Raw genomic sequence first — 14,901 nt, 5'->3', positions numbered from 1 at the left:
CATTACAGGTTCTCATGGTATCGCTGCAAGAAAGTGTTCGTCAGAAAACTGTGTTTCAACCGGCGACGGTTCATTGGCCAGCCTGAATGTCACCACCAGCGACACTGCAAAACGTGAGTGTTTGAATATATTTAAACTATACTGTATTTACAGATGTAGGGCCCAGGGATTGATGGATTTGTACTTTACTTGTGAAACAGCATGGCTTTATAATTGGTATATCAGTCTGAAGCATAATTTGAGTAACGTGCACGCCGAGAATTATATTAAATGTATCATAATATATTTCTATTTGTAATTCGTTGCCACGGCAAATAATGCCGTAATTGATCGATTTACATAATCGTTTAAAGTCATGAAATACACCGTTCAAGATAATTATAGAATCGTTTATTCGACGAGCCGTAATATTGTTTTTTCTTCTTCTTGTTCTCCACGCTCGCGATCTTCTAATTATTTAAAACGGTACAATTCGTTGGTCTATGTACAAGTAAGTACTGGCCCGGGTCCCGTTCGCGCAAATCTTGCCTACTTATTTAACATTTACACTTTTGTCCCCGCCTTATTCACTAATCGGGGTACTTCGGTACAAAATGAAGTGCCCCCCATAATCTGTGTCCACACGCAACTGGGAATCAATTAAATAGAATACACCTACAATTGCACGTGTCCGAAGTTGCTACCTAAATACGATCAACAATTATTAACCATAAAATAAAATACTGGCCATTTATTGACTACCTCGATAATCCTCGATAACAAGAGTGCCTAACAAAGCATAAGTGTACATAAAACCATTAACAACATCTTCCTCGTCGCGATGCTCGTAACGCGAAAACAATTAAGGGACGCGATTAACGTTACGATAAATGTAAAATATATCTTATGAAAACATACACGCTTCTATATTTACAGTCTCTATAATATTTACACGCAATCGTAGATACGGGTATAGAACAACGTTCCACGATCGCTAATCTCGCTAACGTCTGGCGGGACGTTAAACGCTGTACATTTTTCGTTGTATCGAAATTGTCATGATCCACTCTGCTACTAAAATTTCGAGTGCAAGCCTAGGCCTCGAGTTCGTACAAGAAAGGTTGTTGAGAGATTTTTATGCTCTCGTAATTCATGATTTGGTAATAGTAGTAGTCGGTTACTGCGTTTCGTCTTGGATCTGCTAGGTAAAATTTGTCTAAAATATTTGAATAGTCCAACTTGTAGATCCAAGGACAAAATGCAATATTACTCTTGCATAGTATCAAAAATACTACTTATTAAGAAAAAAGAGGTTCTTTTTAATATACCAGGTAGTTCTGAGAGGTAAGTGACCCGGGCCTTTCTTGATCTGCGAGAGGCCTTATGCTCGAGAGCGCGAGTCGCGGATGGGCCTCGGTGGCGTGCTAAAAGCAAATCTGTGTTCGACGGGTCTAGGCTCGAACCGCGCGGGCCCGAGAGGCTGGAAAAGTATCGTCCACGCGGTTTGTAGGAAGGATCCCGTCGGCCCGAGGGATGGAGCACAGGAATTTCGGGCGAAATTCCCGTGCTCCCTCTAATCGCGGGATTCGTCATGGATTCCATCGGATACGGCCGGGGTTGGACGGGTCACGATCCTCATAACGACGGAGATTCTTCGCGGCGCGAGTGCAAATACGCGCGGGACAAAAGCAGAGAAGAGGCGGCAGAGCGGCGGCGACGGAGGCGTTTACATTGGCAGGCGTCGAACGCTTGTAAGATAAAGCGGTTTGCAACGTTCTACACGTGTACGCCGGTTTGTAACGCACGTTCCGAACACGTGCACCCCGCAGTTTGACGTGTTTATCAACCGATGCACCGCCGTTCCACAGGCGTCGCTCTCCCGCTTCTGCGAACGCGTCCTCCCTCCCTCTCTCTCGCACGATTACCGCGAGCGCGCGCTCGTTAATTAAAGCGGAGGACTCTCGTTAAAGTCGATTGGCTTTTGCGCAACCAGCCATCGATCGGCGACTCGCGATCCTCGCCGTGATTACCCGGAATTGAGACGTTAATCCTTCATTCTTCCAACCGACGCGCGGCCACGGATATTTACGCGAGATTGCGTTCGCTGGTTGGCGCGAATCGCGTTTAACGATTCGGGCGCGAATGATTTGTCTCCGCGCGAACGATCGGGCCCGATCGGGTAATTCCTGCTCGGGCAAGAATGCAATTAAGGATAAAGCACGGTTCTCGGAATCGTTGCTCGTCCGTCGAGTCTTTCAATCGACGTACGACGACGGATAAAAAAAAATACAATCGTAAGACTAGGCTGCACCGAGCACAGGGTGACGCAGCGCAGTAGTTTTCAACCCTATTCCTCACAGGACGAGACCTTGGATCGCTTTTCGCATTTCAATGGGACTTGCAAAGAAGTTTATGTACCAATGACATTGTATAGATCATCAAGCTATAAAATACATTTAACGAGTCATAAAATACTTGAAACGTCATTACTATGTAAATTTATTTATAGACTCTACTCGTCCTCGGCATGCGATTCAAGCAGGAGCACAGTCGATTCGTGTGAAACAATATAATTTTCAATGTTTCCGCAATTTGACCAACAAGTTAGTTTTTACACGTGGCTCAGGAACTCGACTCCAATTTCCATAACAATAACTGCATCACGCCACCCTGCGCTCAAAGTGCGCCTACCTCAATCGATCGCAATATCACGTGTCCCTTTCTTGTGGAAACTTTCCTGTGAACTGGCGACGATTTTTCACGCTCGAAGGCAATTGTTTCGAACTTCAGTTTCTCCTACAGCTTGACGCTGGTCGAAAGTTCCATTTCCTCTAGGATCTCGTCGTTAGGTCTATAGGCGCCGGTTTCCTTTTCAGTGGAGGACTGTCCCGATCACTGACGCTCTCCATGTCGATTTCATCGTCCTCTGTGTCGTCCTTGCAAGGTGTGGTGATAGACTTCATGGACAGATCCATCGGGTTGTCTTGGGGCGGGAGGCAGTCCGCTTCGGATTTCGGACTGCAAACCGGAGAACCGTTCTCGGAACGTCCTTTGATAGAACCCGGGGAACTCGTCGCGTGCGTTCGTTGGCTCTTCAACACCGCATCTAAATAGAATCGCTTTGTATACGTTTCGCCAACTTCTGTGCCCGGCGACGAGCTATGCCTCGATGTCTGTACGTTGTGGTTGTGCGCGTATCTATCGTTGTTGTTGTTAGTCTCGCACGAGTCCTTGTTGTCGAGGCTGATGGTCGTGGTGGTGGTAGCAGTCGTGGCGGAAATCGTGTTTGTAGCGTCTTCGATTACGGGCGAGTGTCGAAGGAGGGTGGAAGAATGATTGGGTACCAACGGATGAGAGGCTCCGTGAGACGTCGCGTACAGATGGTACGGGGAGAACATGGTGAGGCTGGGGGGTGGTAGAAAAGCTGGTGGTATCAGGGACATGCCACCCAGGTGGAAACCGAGGGGTAGACTCATCATCTCTTTGCTTAGGGCCGACAGATCGGCCACGGAGGGCTGCAGGTGCGAGTGCAGGGGTCTGAAACCCGGGTGTCCCGAAAAGGCTGCTCGTCGTTCGGATATCTCCACGGAACTGTCGCTATTGTGCGACTCCGGTGAGCTGATGCTGGGCGAAGTGGAGTTCTTGTAGTCGTCCAGACCCAGCATCAGGACGTCGTCCTTCCGTTGACCAGCGTGAATCCCGATGGGCGGGCTCATAGGTTTCCGTTGCTGCTGCGCCAGTTGCGGATTAGGCATATTCTGCTGATAGTGATGCTGTTGTTGCTGCTGTTGTTGTTGTTGCTGCTGTTGCTCTTGCAGGAGACAGTGGATTTTGAACCAGTTCGACCTGCGACCGTACCGAGAACCGGACTTCGACATGCCCACGAGAAGGCACTTTCTCAAACGGCAGGCCTTGCAGGCAGTTCGGTTCTTCTTGTTGATCACGCACTCGCCACCGTTCTTGCACTCGGAGATGCTGCTCAGGTTATTGTACGATCTTCCAAAAAAGGACTGAAACACACAGAGAAAAGTTTTTTATTGCTAACGCGATAATAACGTCTAAAACGATTAAAATACAATTTCGTTCGCCTCGTTTCGAAGGATACGTCGTTTTAAATGTAAACCGAGAGTTGGAAGATTCTCTTGGAGGTTGCGCGCCGTCTGCAGCGATAGCATAATGCTCGTAACGAGTACAGAAAAGTCGTTAGTCCGCAACAGTGTGCTCTCGTTGTCTCATTCATGTTGTACGACGGGGAACCAACCGGTGTGGGCGCGTGCGGCCTACTGTGTTCGCGCTAATTGCCCAAATGGTGCAATTCCGTGATTCCGACACCGCTGGCTTTCGTGTTCGAGGTAGAGAGTCCCCTTTCATTCGCGTGTGTATTCTCGCGTCATTTCTTTTCGATTACAGCGTGTCCTTGTTCGGTTGATTCGTTCTATACGGGAATTGTACGAAATTTCAACAGTTTTGGTCCACTTGTTTCCGAGATAATCGAGCGTTTAGAGAGCGATAGGTTTCGTTATATAAAATATAAAGATGGATAAAAGTTTCAGGTGTTAAGATGGTTAGAAGTAGGCAAACGTGAAACTGATATAGGTGCATCTTTAAATTTAGCAACGTCCACTATAAGAATGTTTGTGTTTTCACCTATCCATATTTACGTAAGGTTAAAATGACTCTGCTTAGCGCAGTTTCGCTCAACGTTCTAAATTTTAAGAACGTATCCCGAGCGTTAAGTGGGGTCCGTAACTGTATCTATACATGCACGCATACAAACTATGTTTAAGGACCCAAGTGGGGGCACAGTCGTATATCTATGATTTCGCGCAACTCAAGGACTTACTGTACACCTAAGCGTGTCTATTGTGCACAAGTTTTTTCTTCCACGCGTCCCAGAATGGTTCCTATTTATAAAAGACGAGTCCCAAAGCCGCCAAATGGCGAGTCAAATTTGTCCACCTACGCGGTATTAATTTTCTTTGTATCTGCTGGTACAAACGCGATCTTTCAATAAGGACACGTTCGATTGAAATAGCTTCTTCGACTGTTTGGCCCGAGGCACTCGAAAACAAATTTCAACCATCTATAATTTCGGAGTACCCTAATACGCATGGCTGGGCCCGGCCACACGGCCTCAGGGAAAACAATTGCGAAAGCTATTGTAATCGAATGCGTTCTTGGGTATCGCAAGATCGTTTCCATACCAGTGGGCACAAAACTTTTAGCAGACGCGAGCTTATTTAGTTTTGCATATTCCTGGGACGTCTTTTAATCGAGTTCAAATTTCACGGGGATCGTATTTTCACGAATTGGAAGTTGTTCGAGTCGTTCGCGGTCGTTCTAGCAAGAGAGTGAAACAGACCGACAGGCGTCTTACGAAACGCGCGCACGATTTAAGACCTCGTTCGTTATAACAGACATCGGAGCAGCCTCGCGGGCCGAACTATGTATTTAAAGTCGATTGCTCCGAAACACCTACAGCTTCCTGCGTAACCCGCTGTAAAATGTCGCCCTTCGCGGTAATGATCAGTCATTGAACGGAGGACACGACCGACGCATGCCGCGCGTCCACTTTCGCTTTTTCTGCTCGTACGCACGCCATATTATTAATCGTTTCTGGTTCGTTTGTTCCGAAAACGAGCTCTATCCTGCGGCCCAGTGGTCCCGATGCGCGCGTTGCCGAGACCCACCGTGTTCCACTTGTCTTTGCCGTCTGCCGTCGTCGTCGTCCTCGGCGTCGTCGTTCAGTCGTGTCTGAGCGTAACGTCTAATGTCGGGCCCGTTCTGACGGCGGGGGCAAGGGGACCGCCACGGGAATACGCGCGACGCTTCAGGAGCGATGACACAATCGAGAAAATGCTACCGTTATTACGTGCCTCTGGTGGGTCCCCTCCCCCCGCCCCCCTTGTTCCTCGTCCGTCGGAGCACACGCCGGGAGTTATGCAAACGGCTCCACTTTGAAACATCGCCGTCGCGCCTTTTCATCGTCGAACCTTCCAGCGATTGTTACGGTTTCCTTTCGAAAACTCTGACCCGCCGATAAATAGACCGGCTAATTACGCCACGGTGAACTTTCTTGGCGTAAGAAGCGTATCTCTGACTCACGCCGCAACGTCGAAGAGAAGAGAAGAGAGGAGAGAGAGAGAGGGGGGGAAAAAATGGAGAACCGACAGGTTGAAATTCGTTCTCAATGGACGGATAACGAACCATTGTATCGTTTCCGTTGGTTTTCTGCTTTTTTACGCGGACCCGATAAACCGCGAACCGCTCGGTCGAGCATCGGGCCTCGGCGCCAAGGACCCCGCTCTTCGGGTTTCACCTTTATAATAGGGACTAGCGCGCGATCGTGGGACAGATCTACGCGAAGACATTGTGCACGAGCGAGCACGTGCACGTTTCGTCAATTCGCTGGTTCGGATCTCCCTCGGGGCCGCTTCGAGGCGGTGCTTCCGGCGCTTCGCACTTGTCTGCCACAATTGTTTCCGCCCTAGTTCACCGTTACGTCAGCTCGACATTGTTTCGTTTCGTTATTTTCGTTTTCAGGCCCATCGTAGCATGTCAGCTCCCCCCTCGCGCCGCTCTGCTCCTCGCGGCACCGTTCGCCTTTACGCTCGACTCGCGGCCCGTACAAGAGGCGCGGAACCCTGTACTACGGACCCGACTAAATTCGCATTCGATCCATCCAAATTTTGTTTAAATTTCGATAAAAGTCGATAAAAGACTACGAGGATTTTTATAAAGAATCGGTCAACTTTCTACGCAGTTTCTAGTGTTTGCGTATCGAGACTAGGATAAGATCGTAATTACGGTTTATCGTACACACGCCGCAGCCTAACTTGTAGGAAGCAAGGTACAAGAGCGATTTATATAATTATTCGGTAAATATCTCGTGGCGCGTGAACAAATCTGTGACTCACTTCAAGCTGGAAAAATCTATCGCAATCGCTTGCGTCGATACTTCGATGGCCGTCGTCACGTGTACGTGATTTTGCTGTTCGCTCAGTTTATCTCGATTTTTCTTTTTTAAACGTAAACTTTTAGAGTGGCCACATCGAAAGTGCACCCTTTCAAGCCTGAAACTTGGTTATCTTTACGTAACAGCCGTACAATGGCTTCACCAAATGCGGTTACTTTCGGGAGATCGGTTGACACGCATGCCTAGTCAAACGTTTAACCTCGGCCACGAAGCGGTTCGTGAAAGCGATCGACGGTTCTCAGTTTTGCGAAATCGCGGAAAAGATCGCCGGTCGATAAATTGCCGAAAAGAAGGAAAAAAGGATGAAAAAAACGGCCGGGAAAATTTTAGACGTGACGCGGTCCTCGCTACCGATCGTTGACATTTTTCCTCCCCGCGATGGTCACGTTGCTCGATCTCCTCTCGACTTGAGATCAGCAGAGATGAATCAATTAAGTACAACGCGACAATAGTAACAGTATGTAGCATTTTTAACAGTTAATTTCTTTCCTTCGTGCTACGATGGACATCCCAATTTTATCTCACAATTTATATCGCTTCTTACATGCAGTTAATACGGATAATGGAGGTTCCCCCGTAATCTGTCTCCGAAAATTGTTATCTGCGCTGCCCGAAACATTAAAAGAAACGATCCGTCGGTTGTGATATAATTTCGGTTAACCATTTTCTCAAGACCCGAAAGAAGTTTCGTTTTATCTCCGCGTAAAAAATAAAATACCGAGAGAAGACTCACCTTGCAGCCCTCGCAGGTGAATGCACCAAAGTGGAAGCCGGCCGCGGGCTCACCGCACACCTTGCACTGTTGGTTCATCTGCAACAGAAAATAATGGCTTTCTTTGAATGTCCGTCTTGGCGATAGCAACGGTCGGGGCCGCGTTTTATCCGCGTATCGATACGACGATCCGTAATTCACGCGACAATTGCGAACGTCCGTTACGGTGAACGACGAAACCGAGGGAAAACAAAATCGGTCGCAAACACCGTCGTAACGTCGCGTAACGTCGTGTGTATTCCTAGTGTTCGTCGAAATCACAATGCAAGCCTTATCGTGCGCCTACGACCGATCGCATGATTGAGAAAGAGAAGAAGCTCGTTGCGCAATCCGTCGGTTTGCGCGAATCGCTGGATCGTGGCAAAGCGGTGCGTGTTACGTTCAACGAGCGGAAAACCCTCCGTGCACTTGTTACTTTTCTCTCTTTTTCTCCTTCTTCGTCGTGCTAATTCATTTCGCCTTCTTTGGCCGCTCGTCCGGAAAACAGATCGCGGCCCCGCTGTCTCGTTTTCACACCTCGCTGCCCGTGTTCCTCGCTTTGTCTCGCTTTTCAATGCCCGAACGTACGCTGGGGATTTTACACAATTGGGAGACAGAGTTTGTAAACAGATAGAAGACCGAGAAGAGCACAAATGCACAGAAGGGGTCGTGTGGGGCCCGCGGGCTTCGTCGACGCGTTTGATGAGCATACAGGTGATTGTCAACCGATAAGTTTTACGATCGCTCGGATGGAAGTACGGTCTTACATAATATTTCGACGCCGGTCGCGATACGGATTTTCCATCGGTCGTGAAACCACGGATGGCTCGATACAGTTTTTACGACCGTCTCCGCGCCGAGAATCCTAATGAAGCTCTGGAATATGGGACAATAACGCTGACCCACATATCTAGCCCGCGGGTACGCCGTGTCACCTGCGGCGACTTTCATAGATGACAGACTGTCGCTAAATGGGAAAGTAAATCTCAGCTAATGGAAGAGACATCGATTGTTTGATCAACGGAGTCTCTCTTTCCTGACCTACACCCCACAGTCGTTGACTCTTCTCATTCGCGGACGCTCGACGCCTCGACGTGCCTACGCGTAATTTTAATTCCGCGTTCGATTCTTGCCTTTCTTCCCTCTTGCCAGCTTCCTCGTCAGGCTACGACTTTCGTATCGCCAAGACTAAACGCGTTACTAACGATCATCGATAACTTATTAATATCTAAGTTGACCGTTCCAGTAATGGAGGAAAAATAAAATTTTCAGGCCCATAGTCGAAGACAAATTACCACAAATTGTTATTGAATAACTTTAACGTTAGATTAATTTTCTTCTTAGCGCGATTACGCAACGCATACGAACATTGTTGATGTTCATGGATATCATTATCGGTGGCAGCGACTTTAGAAACGACGCGGTTTCGTTGTTTCTCGGGGGGAAAGAAAGAAACAACCTTTTGATCGCGCCAACAGGTGTTGCTACAGAGCATTTTCGAATCGATCGGAAAAACTGGCGTATCCGCGCGAATGAGGCAATCGTCGCGGTTTGCTCGTTGGACCTCGACCAGCCGCGCGAAATCGAGCGGACAGAGAGAAAGAAAGAGAGAGTCGTCGAGTTAATTGAATTTAAATGACGACGTATTCTCGTTAAATATAGCCTCCGGGGCTCGTTGATATTTGAAGGGAGGGGAGGAAGCGTCTCTCAGCGCCCAAGATCGGGTCGCGGGCATAAGGATTGTTCTGTACTATTAATTACCGATAGATGCTGGCGGATCGATAGGCGCGGAATCGAGCAACGCTTCTTGACGGTGCGCCCGAGGTATCGCAACCTGCACTGATTGCAGGTGTGCATCCGGTAAGCCATTCAGGGGGTGCCTGCATACTCGAGCGTTTCACGTCGAGGCGCAGCGTTTATGCCGTGTATATTGTTACGATCGCGTGTCGCAACGAAATGCGCGCGCCGGTGATACCGAGTTTACGGGCTTAATAGAATACGCGACGCGAAAAGAATGATAGATGATTTAATGTTCCCTCTAATAAATGACTTTTAATTACGACCTCTCCGCAGGCACAATGAAACGGTTGATTAATTAAGCGCGCCTCCCATTTGCGTCGACGGATCGTGTTTAGGAGTTACTTAACGAAAATTGCTGCTCCTCCGTGGCTAATGATCGGAAAATATCGGGACGATAATTATTTCTGACGAACGCCAGCCTCGGACGGCCGCTTCTTCGCGATCGATATCGGAAAATTCGGTTTCTCAATTTACGCAAGAACGCGATAATAGTTTTCTGGGTCTGTTGGTTGAACGTATCGGCGAGATCTCGCCTTGGACGCGACACAATATTAATCTTTGAATATGTGGGAACGATTAATAGCCTTAGGATCTAGCGAATAGTCTAACTAGTCGATCCAGAACGAAATGCAATATATTTAATATACTCGACTCTCGAATGGTGTCTTCCTCTGTCGATCTTCGCGCATGAATTTGATTTTCACACGTTTTGCGTTTCGACGGCGTCATCAGCAGGATCGTCGAGGATCGCCACGAGGCCAGCACCGTTGCATTAGTCGACCGAGCCGTGAGAATCGTAACGAGTCCTGTTGGCTCGTAACTTTCAGCGAGATCGGCTGTTCTCCCGCGATCATCGTCGATTCCACGGAAAGACACTCGAACGGGGCGAAGGTGCAACCGCCGAGCACGTCTGAACGTTCAAAGGGATCAATCGAAGTTCCTACGTTGCCGCTCGGCGATTGTCCTCCTTTCTAGAGCTGACCTTCTCGATAAAGACACTTACCGCCTCTGATCTTCCGCTTTGAGAAAAGAATGGCATCGACCGACGATCTTACCCGGCCGCGATCGGTCTCTCCTTCCTACGACGCGAGGCGTCTAGACGCGGTCCGCAGGTTCCTTTCGAATTAGCGGATTTTTTCCTTCATTTACATGACTCGTGAAAGTCGCACGTTGATTTAGCGGAACTATTTTAAATGACCGACGCCTCGTTACTTTCGTCGCCTCGGCGAAAGACAAGACGGGCATAGCGAATTTTTCTTTTTCTCACGAAGCACGGTTCCGTTTTCAGCGGCGATTCGAGATTCATGGACGATGTTCCCCATTCACGCGACTGACAAATCCCCGTCTTTTTCTTTGGCGTTCTCTTATGAAAAAAGATTCTCGTCCAAAAGTAAAACAAACTCGTGTTCGTAACGCCCTTACTTTAAAACACTAACCCTCCTTAAGTATCCCCGTGCTTCCCGATTTCCAAGAGAGAATTCCCATTAGGAAGGCGATTAATTGAACAACGATTGAAATCTTTAGTAGTGGAAAGTTTAAGGAATACGAGCATAGACTCCTGTCAACATATTTATTGACTTCTAAACGTATTATCTGATTTTGTTCAGCGTGTTGCAATTGATAGACAACAGACGAACGCATAAATGTCTGCATATTATTTTTAGTCACTTTAACACCGGTGATTTTCGTATTTTGCACGAAGATAAGAAGCTCTATTTTAAGCGTTAAGCTGTGCACCGTCGACCCTCATCCCTGATAGATTGTAAAAAAAGGTTCGAGTCGATTTTTCGTTCCACTAGACCGTCATTTGCCTTTTTATTGACGAAAACGGCTCGGGGGTGCTAAAACGCTGAAAATTTTCGACCGGATCTGAACAGGATAGCTCACGGGCAGGTCAGTTTTTTACTGTTCGTTGCCATCCGTAATTATCGGGGACAAATTGTAATAAAAAATAGCGGTCGTTGGTACGACACTTTGTTTCGTTCGTGTTATTTTTTCGAACTGCAAACTCGGTCCTGAAGACCTCGATTTCATAAATTGTTGTTCAATTTACCGATCACAGAGACGAGCAAAAATTTTAAAACACCAGTGTACAGATTTATTTTCAACATTTATCCCATTGGTCAGCTATCGTGATAAGCTGTTACTCGTACAGCGTGAAATATAATGTGTTTCATAAATCAGATTTCAACTTTTATTGCGTAAATGATACATCAAGATTATTTACTTTTTATCTAGATAAGAAATCTGCTCATCTTTGTAATGCAAAGATGACGTTCAATTGAATTACATTTTATTACCACGTTCTGTCGTATGAATCCACTTAAGGATTGATACATTTCACTTGCAAACGATTAAAAATGATTACAAATATAACCTAGTCTTTGATAGATGGTTTTTTAACAGAATAATGGTAGCGAATACATTGAAGAAGATAAGAAAATTTTGTTTTGAACTAATCGATGGTTGCGTGAGTTCAGGTTTCGCGTCTCCCGACCTCATCTTCTCGAAGTAGCGCGATCTAGTTTGCAGAGTGCAGTTTCCGGTCTTTCGAAACGAAACGGCGTTCCGCAACGCGTGCTTCGGCGATCGGCCTTCGCGCGATGCAACATGGACCGTTTGTTTCCGATGCCATTATTCCATTGCTTTTCGATATGCTCTGTCCTTTCAAATTCATATCAAACGATCGCGCAAACCGTCATACGTCCTCAAATGGGAACACGACGCGTGCTGTTCCCACCAGTCGATCCATTAGAGTACACAAAACAATATTTTATATACTGCTAGTCATAGGAGAAACAACACGTAATAATCTCTAAATTATAAACCACGTTAATTAATTATTGCGTGTTGTTCCTTCTATTACCAACGACATAGACAATTTTATTCTTGTCATAGTTTGGAAAGTTCTTCTCGCGTCGATTACGAAAGCTTGCATTTGTTTACAGTTTTCATCGAAGCTTTGTTGCGTTTATGTCATCGTTGAAAAGGAAATTACAATTTCCCCAGTGCATAGGCCAGACTTTCCCCCATTCGACTATCACTTTTGTCGAACAATAGCGCGCTTCTCGAGCAGGAGGCGAATCAACAACTATAACGACGTCGAACGTGGATGCCCATGGTTTTTGGTATTCAAAGAACCGGCACGGTATCGTGGAAGAATGCAATTGCTCTTTGAACTATGACAGAAGGTCATAGATCATCGGGCTTGAAATTATTTTCCATTCGAGTCGTAATTTAACAGATTAAAGTATTCGAGTGGCGCAATATATTTACGGGGCGGTTGCGAAGCAAATCGTCGTTACACGATCCTCTCTGAGCACATGTTGCATTTTCGAAGACAAACGACTCTCGTTAATTATAAACACGCCTCGGGGTCAATCTTTCAAAAGACACGCATCTGTTCGCTTTAACAATTCGCTGGGAAAATTCTGCTCGATATCGTCGAGATCGCGCGCCGATACGATCTTCCAGCGGCGTTTAATGAATTAAATAATTAGCCTAATCACGACGCCCGATGCTCGTAACAGAGGTGGCCTTATCGCCCGTAAATTCTCATGACCGACGTGCGCGGTATATCGCTGAAATCTTGTCGAACCGTGACGCTTTTCGCTCCGTGTCACGATCAAAGACAAAGAAATCGGTCGGCTACACGCGTTCAAATTACGAAACGCACGCGTCCTTCGATTCTTCTGCGAGCTCGTGGGAGTGCACGATACATTTCTACTTGTTCCACGAAACAAACGTACCACGCAAAGGCAAATCGCGACTGCGCGTCGAAACTGCTAGCTAAGACTAGAGTCGGTCGTCGACAAAATTCTCCGACACTCCACGGAAACGGTTCGAGTCAAAATTACAAACTATTAGCGTGTGAATACGTAATATAAAAAATATCACTATAAAAGAAATAGTCTTGGTGAAACGAACGTCGTAAATAAATTGTTACGTGCCCATTAACTCTTTCGAGTATGGTGGCTAATTCGGATGATCACTTGCTTTACCATTTTGTAAGGTATTTATCCTTACTGATTCGTATGTTTTAACGTCGTGTGATAACGAAATTCGTAACGAAATCGCGACAACAGCGAGAATTCCTAGCTGTCAACCAGTTCGAATCCACCGTGTTTCGTAAACAAGAGCATCCACGTACCTTGAATGCGACGGTGATTAACGTAGCCAGGGAATCATCAACGACGAAATCGGTAGCGGTCCCTCTTTCAAGTACAACACACCATCCAGCACTGTGTCACCATAACGTATCTCGGAACTGTTGCGATCACAGATTCGCGACACTGATCACTTGGTTGTGGTCACCGGAGCGTCGGGTACCGTGAACTCCAAAAAAGTGTTCACCGTGTCGGTTCACTGACAAATTCACTCTGCCCCCGCGATGGCAATAAAACTGTCTTGAAACTCACAGCGAGTGGAAGCGTTCTCGCTGTTCAGTCCATGTAACGAACCTCGTCGCATCGATGCGCGGGAAAATCTGAAAGCTGGAAAATCTTCGGTTCGTCCGCTCGCAAACGTCACTGTCAGCTGCTGGATGATTCTCGATAAAAAAAAAAAAATAAATCCACTCTCCCGTTCGATCGTAATCCCGTGGAAATCGAGCAACGGGTAGTTTCCGTTTCCACTGGTCAAAGGGCACCCAGGCGCAGAAGGAACGAAACGGAGGACCCAATCCTTTCGGTCCGAACCGGATAACGGAAGGAGACGCGAAAGAAGAAGAAGAACAAGAAGAAGATTCTTGACGCGGCGATGACCGTTAGGTGAATGACTTTGGAAGGCGAGGGTGTCCACGTCGATTCTTGAATCAGCCCCCACCTCCGATTATTTTCTGCGGTCCCACTTCGTTCGGGCGATCGGTCGGGCGCTCGTTCGTGCGGTGGCTCGGCTCGTGCGCTCTCGTAAGTATACTTCGAATGGGCCTTATGGGCACACTGTGCGTCGGATCAGCGGAGAAGCGTGCAGGGTCCATCCGCGGCACAGGTGGGCCGCGGGTCCTGTCGTACCTTTGGTGGGGGGTCCTGCTGGACGACCGGAGGGATCCTCTCGGGCCACGGGGAGGGGGTACAAGGGAGGGGCCTCACCGCGCTACCCTCTCTTCGCCTCTCTTCCTCCTCCTTCGCCCGGACCTCCTACCCTCTCTGGATCTCGTGGACCGACGAGACGCGGGCTCGCGCGCCGATGCTCACGGCATCGATAAGGATCCTGCGGTTTCGGGGACCTTTTCTCTTCCGCTCCTATTTTCCTCTCGGCCTCACCTCCCCAGGATATCGATACTACCATGAGCATCGTGAGCATCTACTGCACGACGATGGTAAATGCATATTTTTATTCCTTCGAGGGAACTTACTTCTTCCAAACCGATATCAAAGGGACCCTTTCTCGTCCT

At 47.5% G+C, this 14,901-nt stretch overlaps 2 protein-coding genes across 4 annotated transcripts in view; one reads left to right on the top strand and one right to left on the bottom strand.

Moving 5' to 3' along the window:
* LOC143350497 (uncharacterized) overlaps positions 1–14,901 on the top strand; it is a 224,327-nt gene that overhangs the window by 937 nt on the left and 208,489 nt on the right. For all 3 annotated transcript variants that reach the window (XM_076782625.1, XM_076782626.1, XM_076782627.1), the window contains exon 2: positions 9–113. The gene's annotated coding sequence lies outside the window, so the exon portion shown is untranslated. The remainder of the gene's footprint in view (positions 1–8; positions 114–14,901) is intronic.
* On the bottom strand, positions 376–14,329 carry LOC143350481 (knirps-related protein). Its single transcript, XM_076782624.1, has 3 exons — positions 13,657–14,329; positions 7,689–7,766; positions 376–3,989 (listed from the first exon to the last, which is right to left on the bottom strand). Exons 2-3 carry the CDS (start codon positions 7,764–7,766, stop codon positions 2,811–2,813), a joined length of 1,257 nt encoding a protein of 418 aa, XP_076638739.1. The 5' UTR covers positions 13,657–14,329; the 3' UTR covers positions 376–2,810.

The sequence above is a fragment of the Colletes latitarsis genome, chromosome 2 (assembly GCF_051014445.1).
Source record: "Colletes latitarsis isolate SP2378_abdomen chromosome 2, iyColLati1, whole genome shotgun sequence".
NCBI classification, from domain to species: Eukaryota; Metazoa; Arthropoda; class Insecta; order Hymenoptera; family Colletidae; genus Colletes; species Colletes latitarsis.
Note: the sequence above shows the minus strand (reverse complement) of the source record. Positions and strands in the feature narration are given on the sequence as shown.

Bases quoted from the DNA above. Each gene is read 5' to 3' on its own strand.
- LOC143350481 (XM_076782624.1), bottom strand. From the start codon at position 7,766: ATGAACCAACAGTGCAAGGTGTGCGGTGAGCCCGCGGCCGGCTTCCAC. The intron at 3,990-7,688 runs GTGAGTCTTCTC...TGTGTGTTTCAG, and splicing joins TCACCTGCGAGGGCTGCAAG to TCCTTTTTTGGAAGATCGTA.